Here is a 17,051-nt window from a genome sequence, read left to right as displayed (position 1 = left end):
CTAAAGGGGATGTACCTTCTTTCTTTATTTGTTGACCTGCATTTCCGTTTGCAAAGTCATTTCATGTGATGCAGGGCAACTCTTTTAAAGAGATTTTGCCTCCTTTCCTGAGTTTTGCTTCACCTTAAGATTTATTTATTTTTGCATTCTAAATCTTACTTGGGAAATTGATGGAACTTAACAATTAATATTGGTCAGTGAGCTTTTCTACATGAGGCATTTATTGTTTTCTCATCATTCCCAGGTCATGATTATTTATGAGTTTCATTTCTCCAGTTTCACTTCTGTATCTAAAGAGCACTTTTGGCGATTTTTTTTTTTTTTTTTTTTTTTTTTTTTTTTTGGAGCAGGGAAAATGCTGCATTTAATTGTGAAAGTGAGAGAAACTCTCTTTTCACTTGTGTACTTGTGCTATTTTGCTATTCCACAGTGCCATCTAGAGGTTATGTAGCAGAAAATCAGGACAGGAAAACCAGGAAAGTTGTTTTAAATGGATATTATCCAAGCTGTTTTTATGCTTTTTATGGTTTTAAATTTTGTATATCGGTTTTAATGTTCAGTGTTTTCATCTTTGTAAAAACCCAGAGAGCTTTGGCTATGGGTTGCATATAAATGTAATAAATAATAATAATAATAATAATAATAATAATAATAATAATAATAATGCTCAGCTCTCAATTCTGTGACAAATTCGACAGGAGATAATGGTGGATTAACAGCCAATAAACATCTTTGTGTAGAAAAGGTCATTGTCTACGAAAGCTTATGCTACAATAAATCTGCTAGTCTTTAAGGTGCCTCAAGACTCTGTGTGTGGCAACCATGAGGGTTGGGGAAGGGCAGCAGGGGGGACGGACAATACTTCCCATATGTCCTGCACACAAGTGTGGATGGCGCAAAGTGAGATGCATATGAGGAAAAAAGCATTAGAGCCCTTGAAGGATGGATAGTCGATTGCAATTCTGCTTGAAGCATCATCATCATCATTTATTTCTTACCCACCTCTCTCTCTGGATCGAGGCAGGGTACAACACAAATACAAAACACCATAAAATACATATAATTGATTAAAAACGTATAAAACTAATACAGTTTTTTTAAAAAGCACTTTATTAAAAGGCATCTTAAAATTCAACTGGGCAGGCCTGCGGTGGAGAAGCAGTGATTTTGTAGCACTAGCAGCTTTCCATCTGAAAGCACCCCAGAAAAAACCCAGCAGTTCAGGAGGAGGGAGGGAGAATGTGAGATTGCTGCCCCACTTAATGACACATAGGGGCAGTTTGCATGATCGCTGTATCTTATTTAAGCCATCTTGTGCGTTGGGTGCCATTTGCTTAATTACTTTCCTGGGTACAGGTAATCTTGGGCAATTTGTTGTCTCTCAACAGGTGTTCATATACTGGTGTTCGTACTATGGCTAAACCAAAATGCCTCCCCCTGTTTTGACACCTTTTCATGAGCGGCCAAAGGAAGAGCATTTCAAATATTTCCAAGGGTGGGGCAAATTTTGAGGGGAAGAGCACAAAACTTACTTGTAATCCTCGTGATGTCATTGCTGCTAGCTACCGTGTTTAATTTCTCAAGGTGCACCTAGAACCGTGCTGAGCCATGGCATATCTTCCTCCTGAGCAGCATTCTGGAACTAAGGGCGCAATCCTATGGGTTGCCCTTGAACTCAGAGGCTTACAGGTATCCTATGCAGACAAGGAAACTGATCTACAGATTCTACAGTGGGCTGGCTTTTCTTGGGTCACCTGGATTCCATGGACTTGCAGACTTATTTAAAAAACAAAAAACCTAGAATGTTGTGTTTTGTATTTTGTATTTGTGTTTTAAATGTGTTGGTTGTTTTTATGCTTTTCATGGTTTGAATTTTTGTGAACCGCCCAGAGAGCTTCGGCTATTGGGCAGTATAAAAATGTAATAAATAAATAAATACACAAATTTAGTCATAGAAAAATACATTAAAAAACAAACAAAGAAACAAAAATAGCAGCCAAAAATGCAAATTCCACCATAGTCTAAAGCATGAAAATGCACATTTACAGTGGTGGCCAAAATTGTGGACACTTTTTGAAATGTTCATGTTTTGCAACTTTGCATGCTTATAGAAAATGTTCTGTTTCATGAAATTTAAATGTTTATATATCAGCTAAAAAACCTGATTCACATAATACAACAATCCTGCTTCTTTTCCTGGGTGTCCAATCAACTCTTTTCTTTGGTGCCATTGCTCTATTTATGATTATGTACGTACACTTTTAATTTGAGAAATACTTCAAATATTCATGCAATCTCCAATTGCGCTTCAGTTACAGAACAAACAGCAAAACTGACTTTCCCCAACTTTAACCACGATGTATCGCAGCTACTGCCATGTGATTGGTCCCCAGAACAAGGACTGTGATTGGCCAGTAGGGTTTGCAATTCCAATCCGCTTCTTCACCCAATCACACCTGTTTGTTTTTAGACTAAAGTAAGCATAAGTTTTTTGTACTGCAGATAGTTGCATTCTGTTTTTTGTATTGAATTCAGCATTACATTCTCTTTCAATTGATATATAAACATTTGCATTTTGTGAAACAGAACATTTTCTATAAGCGTGCAAAGTTGCAAAAGTGTCCACAATTTTGGCCACCACTGTAGACTGTGTGTGTGTGTGTGTGCATTTTACAAGTGCATTATATTGATGGAATCCTATATAATTGGCACCTGAAATGCAGATAGAACAGATTTTACAAAATCCATACATCCCTAGCTATGGTGCATGCTGGGCACGTACAGCCACCATTTTCAATATGCAACCCCGGTTGGGGCAATTGGGGTTATTCAAAGATTAAACAACCCTTGCATATCCCTCAGTTAATAGTAGGGTTATGTGAGGGTTATTTAACCAATAACCCTCAATGGTTGGATTTGCATATCATGGCACAAACCCAGATTGCCCTGATTGGGGGTTCCATATTCATTAGTATTATTAACATTTCTATATCACCCCGTAGCTGAAGCTCTCTGGGTGGTTTACAAAAAAGTAAAATGTTAAAAACGATATAAAAAGTTTAAAACCATAAAAATGTAAAACAGATAGTATACACAAAGACAACATGCATATAAAAACAACATTGAACTGTCAGCCGAACCTAAAAACAGATCTGGGGTTGATTAAAACTCATCACATTTTGCTAAATGCCTGGGAAAAGAGAAAAGTCTTCTGACCTGGCACCAAAAACATGGCAACATTGCTAGGCAGGCCTCATCAGGCAGGTAATTCCATAATTGGGGGGCACCACCAAAAAGGCCCCCTCTCTTGTTGCTGCCTTCCAAGCCTCCCTCGGAGTAGGCACCCAGAGAAGGACCTTCGATGTTGAGTGTAGTGTATGGGTAGCTTCATGTCAGGAGAGGCGTTCTGTCAGGTATTGTGGTCCTGAGCCGCACACACCCAGCACACACTGTGGCTTCTCTTAGGTTAAATAACCCGTGATGTTGTGTGGTCTGGCCCAGAGAGTGGAGGTGCAAACAACCCCTCTCCCCAAAAGTGGAAATGAGCTGCCACCAATAGCCACTTACCTTCTGCGCACCCCCAAATTAAAGGTTTGTGACTAATCCGAGTTAGGTAGAGGAGGGGAACATTTTCTTCGTTCCTAAGGATTTTTTTCCCCCTTTCTGAAAAAAACTCTAGGTGATTCTACGTATTTCATTTGGTGCTCTGAACACCCTTGCTGATGTTTCCGAGGATGTCGTGCGTGGGCGAGGGGAGAAAGAGCTGATCATCTCCACTTCCCATGTGAAGCTACTAAATCACATCTTGAATCATGTCACTTACACGAGTACAAAGTACTTGCTCGATGTAGTGGACATGGGTGAGTTGGACTACTGCTGCTGCTGGACAAGCCCTCCAACAGCTGTGGGGCTGGCTTGCCCTTCAAGGCTGGGGATAAAATAAGTGCAAGGGAGTATAAGCAGTGTTTTGCTTTGCCATGTTCCCTTCAAATGCTTAAAAGAGACTTAAAAGAGGCTGTGCCTCCGACATCCATAATTGGGGAGCAGATGATGTGAAAGACCTCTGCCTAAGACCAGCAGAACCAGTGCCTTCAGAATGATGATTACTGGATTGGATGGATAAATGGTTTAACCTGGTGTAAGGCAGTTTTCTCTGAGGTTACTGCCTGCCTGTTACTTGCTAGTAAATGGTTCAGAGACTGCACCATTATGAAATCAGTTCAACATTATAGTCAGACTTTAAGAGAATTACTCCATTGTTTGCTGTAGAATGAACGTATTGGGGGTGGGGGCACATTCCATCTAATTTACATTAGGGCTACACAATGCTTCAGCTCTGCAACTGAATTCCAAACTGAAGCAGAGCGATTCAGTCCGAATCGGTCAAGAACCGAAGCTGGTCGGCTCTGGGCAGTTCAGGCCAAGTTGGGTAGGATTGCGTCCAAAGCACTTAGGAGTGCTTTGGATTGATCAGGACACCACCACCACTGTGCAAGCCCCCTGCTCTTTACCTGGACATTCAGTGAGTGCCCCCCCACCACCGTGGGATTCTTCAAGGGAGTCGGCATTTTTAAAAAAGATGAGGCTCATACAGTTGCGGGCACTCACGGCAGGTCCAGGTAGCTCATGCCCCCCCACACACAACTGGCCCATCAGATGTCTGAATAATCCAGACATCCAAATCTTGCTCCAGATCCAGATCCAGAGCAGGTTGGATCTGGGCCAAGGCAGATCAGGGCCAAGGCAGATGCTCCAAATCAGCCTCCGAAGCAGTTGGGAGGGATTGTTCACACCTCTTAATTTACATACCTACCTTTCTCATCCTACTGGGTCACAATAGTTGGTCAACCTTTTCAAAGGCAGCAACCTCCATCCTCTCTTTTTATACACTGTCCCCCAATCATTTTCCAGGTACAATTCAAAGTGCTGGCTCTCACCTTGTTGGTGGTGACTTATTATCATTATCACTGACAGCTGTCAAATATAGAAGTGAATCAACTTCCTAACCTCCACCCCTCTTCAGGGACCAGGTTGTGTCTGAGGAGCTACTAGTCCTGATGGCTATGTGCTACCTCTAGTATCAGAGGCAGTAAGTTCTTATATATACCAGTTGTTGGGGAACATGGGGGTGCTGTTGTTGCACTGTGTCCTGCTTGTGGGTCCCTGGTTGACAGCTGGTTGGCACTGTGTGAACAGAATGCTGAACTAGATGGACCCTTGTTCTGATCCAGCAGGGCTCTTCTTATGAGAAGAAATGTGCAGAAGAGTCGGCACCCACCCATACACACACACACACACACACACACACACACACAGCCAATGTTGTTTTTTCAGACTTTTTCCCCCTGAATGGGCCATTTCCTGTTCCTCGACTGAAGCAGTTAGGAGATTTTGTTGAGTGAGGAACAGCGCAACAGTGGGCGCACATGTGCTCCAAGCAAAACTTCAGGGGTGGGTGGGTGTGTTTATTAAATAGGGGCAGAATGTTTCCCAGTTTGCCAAAAAACATTAGCCTAGAGATGCCCTTGGGGTTTGGGGGTGGGGGCAGTGATTGCATGGTTCACCTAGGGCACCAGTTGCCAGAGGCTGTTCTAGGGCCACCTGTGCCCCTTGGCTCTGTGTCTGTTGACCTCTGGCCTCTTCCATACCATCAGCCTCCATGGGCACCAGCCTCCATTGATTCCCAGCTAGCCCCTGCTAGGAATGCTGGGAGTTGCAGTCCAACACGTCTGAAGGACACCAAGTTGGGCTAGGGAAAGCTGGTCTACTAAAAGACTTTGAAAACAGAAGAGTAGGTGTTAGCTCAGCAGTCATCTGGTGGGGCTTACAGATTCCTCTGAGGAAGGGGTGTCAGGTGGTTCATGGGTCACTTGAACTGTAAAAGGTAGGCATGTAATTGACAGCTAACTAACCATCTCTCTCTCTCTTTCAATTGCTTTCCAGTGAGTTTTTCAATAGGAAACCATCAGGTTAGGTTTCCTGTGACCATCCGACAGCCAGGCCTTCCTAAGATGTTTGATCCAGGACCAGGTGAGTTTTCAGTGCATGCACAAATAGCAACCCCATGACAACAAAACTCATTGTTAGCTCTCCTAAGGGAATCCAAGCCATGAAATAGGGTGACCATATGAAAAGGAGGACAGGGCTCCTGTATCTTTAAAGTTGTATAGAAAAGGGAATTTCAGCAAGTGTCATTTGAATGCATGTAGCAGCTGGTGAAATTTTGTCTTCATCATAAGAGTTAAAGCTGCAGGAGTCCTGCCCTCTTGACCAGATACAAAAGAGAGGAGGGTGCCTGCACCTTTAACTATTGCTATGAAAAGGGAATTTCACCAGATGCTGTCTGCATACAAATGACACCTGCTGAAAATCCTTTTTCTCTACAACTGTTAAAGCTACTGGAGCTCTGTCCTCCTTTTCATATGGTCACCCTTCATGAAAGCAAATGGAAATCTCTAAAACAGAGGCAACTTCAAACATGGGCTACATCAGGCATGGGCAACTTCCTTTGGGGTCAAGGGCAACCAGTTGAGAGCTGTGCATTCTTAAAGGGGCAGGAGAGAGAGAGAGAGGAAATGTGGCTAATATGCATTGGATTCTATCTCAAGCTTCAGAACTCCTAAGCTTTAATAAGTACAGTCTTTTCAATTGATTCTAATGAATAGTACTATAGGCTGCCACAGCTGAGCAAAGGGACAATGGTGGTGGTGGAGGAGGAAGTGGTGGTAATGCCTCAGCCTAAAGCTGCCCCTCGCCACCTTTTTCTGCACTCGTTGTCCTCTCCTTGCTGCTTCCTGTGTCTGCCATTGATGCTGGTCAGGACTCCACTGGCCAATTGGATCTGGATCCGCCTTTGGTGGAGGCGGATCGGGTCGGACTGCACTGGATTTGCTATCCAAATTGAAGCAGAGCACAGCCCTATAATTAATGGATTCAGGAATGAGCATTAAGGCCAAACACTCCTTCCTTGCCCTTCCTGCTATTGTGTGCAAGCTTTGGGGCAAAGATCCTGGTTTTGTACCATTTCAGGCTGTGGGTTCTGCAGAAGTCCCCACTGTTACCTGGATTCCAAAGATCTGCTATGAGTCATCCTTCAGTTAGGTCACGTTGCTCAGGTAAGCAAGGTAGGAAGAGATAGGCACCCCAGAAAGCTAAAAGTGATGCTGGGGGCTCAAAGCCAGGTAGAGTTGTCTGTGTGTTGCTCCAACAAGGAGTAGAGGAAAACAGAGCCTTAATTAAGAGTTTGGTTGCTTTTAGTTGCCATATGACTGAGGGTTGGCCTCCTAAAGGGCCTGTCCTGTTTTAGAAACTGCAGGTTGCAATGACATGGGAGTGACTGGGGTATGCTAGTGTCTTCATGCCCCAAGTCCTCAGAGTCTGAGGTAAGTAATGCAACTTCCTCTTGGGGTATTGATGGAGAATTGGGTCCTGGAGAGCTGGAAGCCTCATGACGGCTTTCTGTGGGTGAGTCATCACCCTGAATTCTGGAGCCTCTTCTTCTGAGGTTACTCTGAAAGTGAAGGTTCATTCCTGGTCCTGGTCCATGACATGCATATATTAAGTGAGAGTTCTCCTTTACACCTGCAATGGGGAACTCTGACTTAATGTTTATTAAAATAAAAAATGCATCCTGGTTTATTTTCCTGGTTTGTTAACTGACATTAAGCAAGAGTTCCCTGGTTTGGACATAACGGAAAACTCTGGCTTAATACAAATCAGGTTCTTTGTGCTGAAGCCAGCGCACAATGGGTGGAGAGGGCAAAGGAGCTGTGCTCATCCAAAACACACATTCCTGGCTTCCTATATCATGGCCTAAGAAGCCTCAGACAATTGTCAGAATGGGTCCAAATTTGCATAGGTCTTTGATTGTGTAAGCTCACCCTTTATTTCTTCTCCTTTGTGCCCCAGATAACAACATCAATAAAATGGTGACCATCACGGTAAAGACGTTCTTGCGCTACCACAAGTTGCGGGTCCTTATCAAGAGCATCAGACAATATTATCCAAATATAACAATAATTGTGGCGGATGACAGCAAACATCCAGAGAAGATTGAAGAGGCTAATGTTGAACACTTCATTATGCCCTTCGGAAAGGTACCCAGGCATATGGATGTAACTTCTTTATTTAATGCCATTGAAGTGTGGGTTTTCCTAGGTCTTTCAAAAGTTAGTTGGTCCTGTGCGTTGTCATAACTATATGGCAGGAAGAAATGTGATGGGCCTTGGGGGCGGGTGAATTTACAAGCTTTGTGCATGACTCCCAGCTATTAAGAGATACTATTTCCACTCAGCTAACACAACTAAATAGAGCTGAGGTTGGGTGGGGAAGGGACATAGAAGAAGACCTTGGTGGAGGAGAATTCTAGCCTTTATTTACTCATTCTTGCAAAGCTCTGCAATTCCCCCCCCCCATGTGTCCCCCACTTCTACCTTCAAAGTGCCTGCTCTAAGTTGTTGATGTTCCTGACATCCTCAACCCCTTCTTTATCTTGGTTCTGCCTCTTAGGAAGGCTAGAATTCTCCTCTGTTCTTTACAAACCTTCACTGAGACAAGACCGGAAGATGACATCACCTTCACCCACAAATGGAAAATGGCGTCAAAGCTGCAGGACCCCATTTCTATTTTATGCCCCTTCTTTTTGCAGGCAGGGTCAGCACCAGACCTCAGTGGGCCCTCAGACATGGAATTGCAGATGACCACACACACATCCAAAAAAACCTCTGCCCGCCTTTCATTGGCCAACTGCTGTTTCTGAAGCCAAACCTAAAAATGGCTAGAAAGGGGCAAGTAAAATGATCAAGGGGGCTGGATTAACTTCCCCTATGAGGAAAGGTTACAGCATCTGAGACTGCTTAGCTTAGAAAAAGGGTGAGTGTCATGATAGAGGTGTACAAAATTAGGCATGGTGAAGAGAAAGTGGATAGGGAGACATTTTTCTCCCTCCTTCATAATAGTAGAGCCCAGTGAGGTCATCCTATGAAGTTACTTAGTTTAAGGGCAGATTTTAAAAAAGTACTTCTCCACACAACATATAGTTACTGTGGAATTTACATCCACAAGATATAATGGCCACCAATTTGGATGGCTTTAAAGGGGGGATTAGACAGATTCATGGAGGATAAGGCTAGCAGTAGCTACAAGGGCTGATGGCTATATGCTGCCTCTAATATCAAAGGCAGCATGCTTATGCACACCATTTGGTTGCACTCATGTCCTCCATGTGAGTTCCTAGTCAACAGTTGGTTGGCCATTGTGTGAACAGAATGCTGGAACATTTGGACCTTGGTCTGATGCAGCACGGCTCCTCTTATGGTCAAACCTCTGCCTCCACCCACCACCGCTGGTCACCCATGAACCTCACCCTAGCAGGCCCCAACCAACAGTATGTGTTTCCTGAGCAGGCAGTGGCAGCAGTGCTTTCGGATAGGAGCTTCTGGCTCAGCTCCTATCAGCAGCAGCTGCCCACCACTTTAGAATACTCCGAATGCCCGACATTGGGTCAAGCATTGCATTTTGAGAGATCTAAAATGGCGGCAGGCTCCTACAAATGGGAACCGCGTTGCTTAGCTCCTTCAAAGGCATTGCCACCTATTGCGCGAGGGAAATGCCAAGTTGTCCACTCCATGGGGTTGGCAGGGTCAGGCATTGGCCCTTCTCCAGCTGCTTGACCATGTGGACCCCTGACGCTTCCTGAGCTTGCAGGTTTGTTCCTTGTCCTCTTCTTCCTACCCCCAGAGCTTCTAATTCTTTCAGTGGTGTTTTGGTGTTCCCCTTGCAACGCCTGAAATAGCTGGGAGCTTTGCAGGGAGAGGGGAGAGCCCCACTAAGGAAAGAGGATGGGGCATAGCAGGTGAGGAAGAAGATAAGAGGACTCTGTCTTCATCTCTCTCTCTGCCCGGTCCTCCCCAGGGATATCTCCTCCAAGTGCTTTGTGAGAATATTTGGGTAGGAGAAAAGCAAAACCCTCAGAAAACATCCATTTTGGGGAGCCAACATACCCTTCTATTATTTCCTTTTGTATGTACAATGCCTGTAATTACATGCAGTTGGCATGGGCCTATGATTTGAGTGGGCCTACTCCGAGTCCCCCTGGTAGAGACAAAGACGTCTTATATACATCTTGAATAAAAGTGCTTGCCATTACCTTTTTTATAAATCATTCTAGTTCATATGTATTTAGATCTGATTAAAAAATACTTAATGCACACTATGAAATGGGGCCTACATTTTACATCTGGCCCGGGCCTATTACCAGCTTTGCCTGGCCCTGGGCGTCCGTTCCTGGTAGGGGTACAAAAGCTGACTGGGCTGGCAGTTGAATCTTTCTACAATGCTGGTGATGGTTTTGATTTTGCTCTGACTTTATACTGTTAGTTTCACCCTACCCTGTGCCTGTTTGGTGCATTCTCTTCCCCTCCTTATTGTTTTATTATGATTTTATTAGAATGTAAGCCTATGCGGCAGGGTCTTGCTATTTACTGTTTTACTCTGTACAGCACCATGTACATTGATGGTGCTATATAAATAAATAATAATAATAATAATAATAATGGTTCCGCATCTCTCACTGCACCTGAAGGCATCAGGCTAGCTTAAGGGGTGCAGAGCAGGCTGAATGGCACACAGAGCTCTCTCCTCCAACACCTTGTTGCTACCTCCCAGCATCTGCCTCCTGAAGCAACCACCTCCCTTTGCCTAATGGTAGGGATGGCCCTGCACAGCATGGTTACTCCCATATGCTGCAGAGCTTCTCACAACAACCTGATGGCATGGGAAGGCACTGCAATGCAGTCACACTCACACCACTGGAATAACATAGGAACCAGACCCAAGGTAGATGTGTAGCAAATGGTGCCTCCTTTGATGACTGAATTTGGCTATGGAGGGGTTATTGATTCCCCCACTGAAGCATTATGTCCCGTATGTCAAGAGATCCTGCAGGCATGTTATTAAATAAATGAGGTTGACCAAGCCGTTTGCTCTGTACCACTGCCTCCAATTCTTCTGAAGCCTTGCTTCAAAACCTCTACTGCAGCGCCCAGTAGTCGAAAGGCTGAACTTCTTTCTCATTGCGGAAAGAGACAGCCTTTGCATGTGTGTCTTACGCTCCTTCCTGGTTTGTTCCATCAGGGCTGGTTTGCAGGGAGAAACCTTGCCATCTCTCAAGTCACAACCAAATACTACCTCTGGTTGGATGATGATTTCCAGTTCACTGAAAAAACCAAGATTGAGAAGCTGGTGGATGTGTTGGAGAACACCAATTTGGATGTGGTATGAAATTCAGACCATTAACTCTTCCTCCAAACTCCTGGCTTTTACTGTGTCCTCTACTGGGTCTCAACCTGGCTCTGTACACTATGACATTTTATGGCATTCCTAGCTGTTGGTTGGATCCAGTTTTAGGCACATGCAACAGGGCTGGTGGCAGCTGAATTCCCTGCCCCCCCCTCCCCACAGCAGCCCCTTAAAATGCTACATAGATAGCTGGGTGATCCTGCTAAATGGAATGAGTTGTGGTGGGGGAAGAGTGGATCCCTGTAAATCCATCAGAAGCATCTTCCATGAGCAAAGCCCTTTCATCAGCGGAAGGCAGATCCTGGATCCAACCTGTTGTTCTTAACTACAATGGGTCAGCTCATAAGGCACTGAGAGACCAATGGCAGATCCTAACCAGTTTTGGTCCCCTGAATCCATTTAATAGGAGTAATTGACCAAAGGGTTCTGGATTTAGATTACATCTATAGCCTAATTATACCTTGTGCCAAATCCTTATGGATGGAGAATAAAAAGCAGGATATAATACTATGAAAGCGGCGTATGGAATGTGGATTTTGCCCTAACAGTTGTCAGTGCACTTCAGTACCACTGTAAGTGTGTAGTGTGGCTCCTGCCTTTTATATACCACTTTCATAGGGTTGTATCCTGCTTGGTGTAGATGAGCCTCAAGTATGTGGATGCCAACAGCAAGAACGTATTTGTAAACCCTGGGTAACCAATAAGGCTGGATAGTGCTGATTAGAGCTGTGTGGCTTATAGGTTGGGGGCAGTGTGGCTGGAAATGACTACAAGTTTAGGATCACCTATGAGGAAGGAGAGGACGGCAGCTGTCTACACCTGAGATATGGCTCCTACCACCGCTTGGAAGGCTTTCCCAACTGCGTGGTCGCCAGTGGTGTGGTCAACTTCTTCCTCGCTCGAACTGAGGAGACCAGGCGTGTTGGATTTGATCCAAAGCTGCTGAGGGTGGCTCACTCAGGTAAAATCCATATCCCTACACTTGCAGATGTTTTGACCTAAAGAAGTATCTTAATACATATTGGAAGAACGATCATCTAAGGCTCCAGTGTATGTTGGTGTGACCTGCAGGATTCTTGTTCAAATTCTGTTAAATTTTGTGTGTTTCAAGTTTTCCTCACGGTAGCACAGGTAGGTTTGAAATTCCCTAACCTGGTGTTTCTTGAACTTCTCATGGCAGCCATCTCCTAGACAAGAAAGCTTGCTCAAAGCTCGCTTGAAGCTAAAACAGAAGATGCAGTTGGCACTATTCAATCTTACTTTGTCTTCAGAAAGAAGTTTGTCAAAAAGAACAGGGTTTAAATGCTCATGGTAAAAAAGCAGGAGAGCAAAAACATGTCAAGGGGGAAAGCAGGTGCTGTCCTTAATTCCTACACTGAATACTCAGTCAATGAGTATTTAAAGCAGCTCTCCGCAACCTGGTGCTTGCCAGATGTGTTGGACTGGGGATGCTGGAAGTTTTAGTTCAACACATCTGGAAGGTGCCAAGTTGGGGAGGCAGGTTTAAAGTATAAACCAATTTTTCTTCCCTCCAAAAAAAGAGGCAAAAATGAGTGGGGCAGGGCGGGTGGCTCCCAAATTTTGTTTCTAAACCCCCTGAAGGGCATTTTTCAACATGTTTCAATGCTTCTGGGCTGAAGAGTTTCAGAAAATTAATGCTTCCCAGGGATGTTGTGGGGGGCAGGTGTGGGAATGGAACACTTCATCCCAGCTATGGCTTGTTATCCCTGATTAGTTACTTTCATGAAAATGGCATGCTAATTCTGTTGGGATGTTTACCAGTTCAAAAGTTTTAAGCTCTTTTCATTCATGTCCTCCATAGGGGGCAGAGCAGCATTTTCAGAGCAGCAATTTCCCCCAAAATTGCACACTGTGCCCTGCTCTTCCCCTATCCCACCCCAAATCAGATTGGATTAGTCCAATGCGTTGTACGTGGAGCTGCCTTTGAAAACAGTCTGGAAACTTCAGCTGGTACAAAACAGGACAGCCCGTTTACTAACATGGACTGGCCAGCGAGACCACATCACGCCAGTCCTTTTACAACTTCATTGGCTGCCAGTCCAGGTCTGAGCCCAATTCAAAGTGGTGGTACTAACATTCAAAGCCCTAAACGGCTTGGGCCAGGTTATTTGAAGGAACGCCTCCTCCCATATGTACCCTTAAGATCATCCTCAGGGGTCCTTCTCCGTGAGTCCCTGCCAAAGGAAGTAAGGCAGGTGGCTACTAGGAGGAGGGCTTTCTCTGCTGTGGCACCCCGGCTGTGGAATGAGCTTCCCAGTCACCTGGCGCCTATACTGTATTCCTTCTATCGCCAGCTGAAGACCTTTCTATTTTCTCAGTATTTTAAGACCTAATTTAACTTAAATTTGTAAACCGCCCAGAGAGCTTCAGCTATTGGGCAGTACAGAAATGCAATAAATAAATAAATACATATAAACTTTGCTGTTTTAATTCCATATTTTAATCTATATCAATTTCTGCTGTGTGGTTTTATCCTGGTTGTGCTTTTTCTATTGTATTTTGTATTTGTGTTTTTAGACTGTTGGTTGTTTTATTATGCTTTTCATGGTTTTAATTTTTCTGAACCGCCCAGAGAGCTTCGGCCATTGGGCGGTATAAGAATGTAATAAATAAATAAATAAAAGACATTTGAAATGGGAAAGCTATTATGAACAGTTGCAGTCAAGAGCCCTGTGTGATCAGCGGTACAGATAACATGGGAGTGTTTACATATGAGCAGTTTATTATGCAGAGTCTTTCTTTTAGACATGTGTTCAACACAGATATATCCCATATTGTCTCGCATGACTTTACCTACGTGCAAAGGACATGTTCAAAAGGGATGGGGAGAATTTCATTCTGTTCACATTTTAACGCAAGTTTCCTTAATTTCGCAGTTTACAACCAATATGCAGACTGAAATGCGTTATCTTTTGAAATTGGCACATCTCCAAATTTTGTAATATAGTTCTTCAATTGAGCAAAATCATGCAGAAATGCATATCTCAAGAGAAATAACACTTACGCCTCAGCTAGACCTAAAGATTATCCCAGGCAAATGGAGGGGTTGTCCCTGACTGCTCCCAATATCCCCTGTGTGTCATTTGGATGTACAGGGATGATTCTGGGACAATTGCGGAATACAGGCCTGGTCTAGCCATGGCCTTAAAATGCATCATGTTAGGAAAAATTGCAAAAATTGCAAAAATTTATATATGAGAGAAAATGCATACTACAATGCACATATTAGGAAAAATATGCCCCAAAATGTTGATAAATTTTCATGCAAAAAAACCCTCAGCGCTTGGGACAAACCAATTTTAAGATTCAAAAAATGAGAAACTGAGGGAAACAGAAATTGAAAGATTCATCCAGCCCTAATTCAGAAGTTTGTTTCATAACTTTTGTTCCATGACTTACTGTCTTCTCTCTCCCCTTCCCCCAAATCTTCCCTTCAGAATATTTTATGGATGGATTGGGGAGTTTACGAGTTGGCTCCTGCAACCACGTGGTCTGTGGTCACCAGCCACGCAATTCTGCAAGCGGCACAGTGGAGAAGGCTTTTGAGAAGATGTACAGTAAATTCCGGACCAATACGCAGGAAGAGATCCAGTTTAAAATTGCTTTACATTACTTTAAGAACAGGATGAAATGCTACACAAAAGTATAACTGCCTCTTCCATCTCTATCCTTCTCATCCCATGTCCCCCAGTTGGGACATTTTTGGAGTGATCTTGGACTGAACTCAGTGGCTCCAATGATCTTGTACTAGGAACTCCTCCTTTTGGCTTGGAGCCACAAACTGGAAAAGAAGTTTTAAACTCACCGAATGAAAACTCAACTTCTATTTTAAATCTCTTTTTTGTGGGAGTTCCTGGTTATGGATGTTCTCGCAGAAGGGTCCTACCATGACATGGATGACGCATTTCCCCCTGCCTCCTTAAATATCTAATTTAACAAATGTGTTAAATTCTGTATGATGAGATGGGGGGCATTTTGTATTTGCTCTATGTAAAAGGTACTGAGGTAGCACGAGGTATCCTAAAAACAGGAGTATTCCACATGCAACAGTTTGTTATAGGTTAGGGTGACCATATTTGGGAAACCAAAAAAGAGGACACCTAGTGTGTGTGTGGGGAAGCAGCTTTCTGAGTCCTGCAGAAAGTACGTTATTCCCCCGCCACCTTAAAGAACCCAATTGGAGTGGAGGAAAGGAAAGGATTTCATTCTGCACCACCACCATCCACTCCAATTGGGGCCTTTTCTATAATGTCCACGAATGACCCACTTTCCCCTTTAAGACCTCAATTGGAGCTCGGGGTGGGGGAATGATGTGCCTCAAGAAAGCATGTCATTCCCTCCTGCCATGCTAATGGCAGCCTTAAAGGGGAAGGTGTGTCATTCCTGGACATTATTGAAAATTATAGAAAATCCCCCCTGACACCATGGAAAGAACAAAAACCAGGACAAATCCAGGGAAATCCTGACAGTTGGTCACCCTATTATAGGTCACCCTTGTGCTACCACAGTACCTTCTGTTGTTGTTTATTCGTTCAGTCGCTTCCGAAGTCACAAAGAGACTGAACACAACAAAAGGTACTGTGTTAGCACAAGGGTGACCTATAACAAAATGTTGCCATGTGGAATACTCCTGTTTTTAGGATACCTTGTTCCAGGGGCATTATTAGGCCAGGGCCCATGGAGGCCTGGCCCCAAATCTGTTTCTCAGAGTCCTGGATCTATTCCACAGAGTTGTGATTGTCCATTGGTGCCAATGGAAGGTTGTTGTTTTTTCTCATGCTGTGCAGGGCACAATTTTCCAGGGGTGGGCGGGCTTGCAGCTGGGAAAGGAGGGGTTAACTCTGCCCTTCACAGATGCTACAACTCATCCCCCAGCCCATCTTCCATAGCATCGCGATTAAGCTGAGAAAAAACTTTCCCCATTGGTTTGGGATCAGAAGGGTCAGGGTGCAAATTAACTGAAGAATGTATTTTATTTGAGATCATTTGGATAAGAAATTAATTGGCTCACTTTGCTTATGAAATTTAAATTAATCCTAGTTTTTTTTTCTAAATTTGCATACATAGTTATAAATTAACATATGCAGATTGTATGCAAATTTGTGTCTTTTAAGTGCCTAGCACCAACCCTGCCCAACACTTTTCCATTCCCCCTCCCTCCCAGTTCTATCCCACCCCAACAGCCACTCTGCATTTTGTGCCCACTGTACATGCTTACCCAGTTTTGGGATTCCTCTCCCTTGGTTTCCCCCACAAAGGACTTTTGTACACTGCAAACCTTGCGTTTCCCCCAAGTCTGCTGGTACACTTGTGCATAGGCGGTGCTCTTTTCACAACATAAGGAAGCACACTTGGAGAACTAAAATTGCGCTTCGTATATATGGTGATAGATGATAGCTAAAACCTAGGGATATAATCCACCATGCTTGTGCATATCAACCACACCTTTAAATGGAGCTTATACTGGAAAATTGCCTGGATTGTGCATGTAGTTTTACTTTTAGAGTTGGAGTAATTTGGAAATGAAGGAATGGGAAGATCACCACTTTTAAAATACAGGTACTCTTCTCTAAAGACTATAATTGTAGTCTATAATGTAAATGTAAATGTAATTAATTAAGACTTGCCTGCTGGCTTAAGGTTAAATTTTTTATTTGAAAATACCTCCAGATTTTCGGGAACCTGCTTCCTGTGATGCTGCAAGAACTCCAGGTTACAGGGTAAAAGGGTGC

At 43.7% G+C, this 17,051-nt stretch overlaps 1 protein-coding gene across 1 annotated transcript in view; it reads left to right on the top strand.

The window, feature by feature from the left end:
* B4GALNT2 (beta-1,4-N-acetyl-galactosaminyltransferase 2 (SID blood group)) overlaps positions 1–14,968 on the top strand; it is a 70,814-nt gene extending 55,846 nt beyond the window's left edge. Inside the window, exons 6-11 of the mRNA XM_063138166.1 lie at positions 3,680–3,860; positions 5,944–6,030; positions 7,909–8,096; positions 11,134–11,274; positions 12,040–12,259; positions 14,757–14,968. Of these exons, the coding sequence (XP_062994236.1) occupies positions 3,680–3,860; positions 5,944–6,030; positions 7,909–8,096; positions 11,134–11,274; positions 12,040–12,259; positions 14,757–14,968 (1,029 nt within the window). The remainder of the gene's footprint in view (positions 1–3,679; positions 3,861–5,943; positions 6,031–7,908; positions 8,097–11,133; positions 11,275–12,039; positions 12,260–14,756) is intronic.
* Positions 14,969–17,051: the final 2,083 nt, after the last annotated feature.

This window comes from Elgaria multicarinata, chromosome 11, assembly GCF_023053635.1.
Source record: "Elgaria multicarinata webbii isolate HBS135686 ecotype San Diego chromosome 11, rElgMul1.1.pri, whole genome shotgun sequence".
NCBI lineage: Eukaryota > Metazoa > Chordata > Lepidosauria > Squamata > Anguidae > Elgaria > Elgaria multicarinata.
The sequence above is the reverse complement of the archived record's forward strand: the minus strand, read 5'-3'. Positions and strand labels throughout refer to the sequence as shown.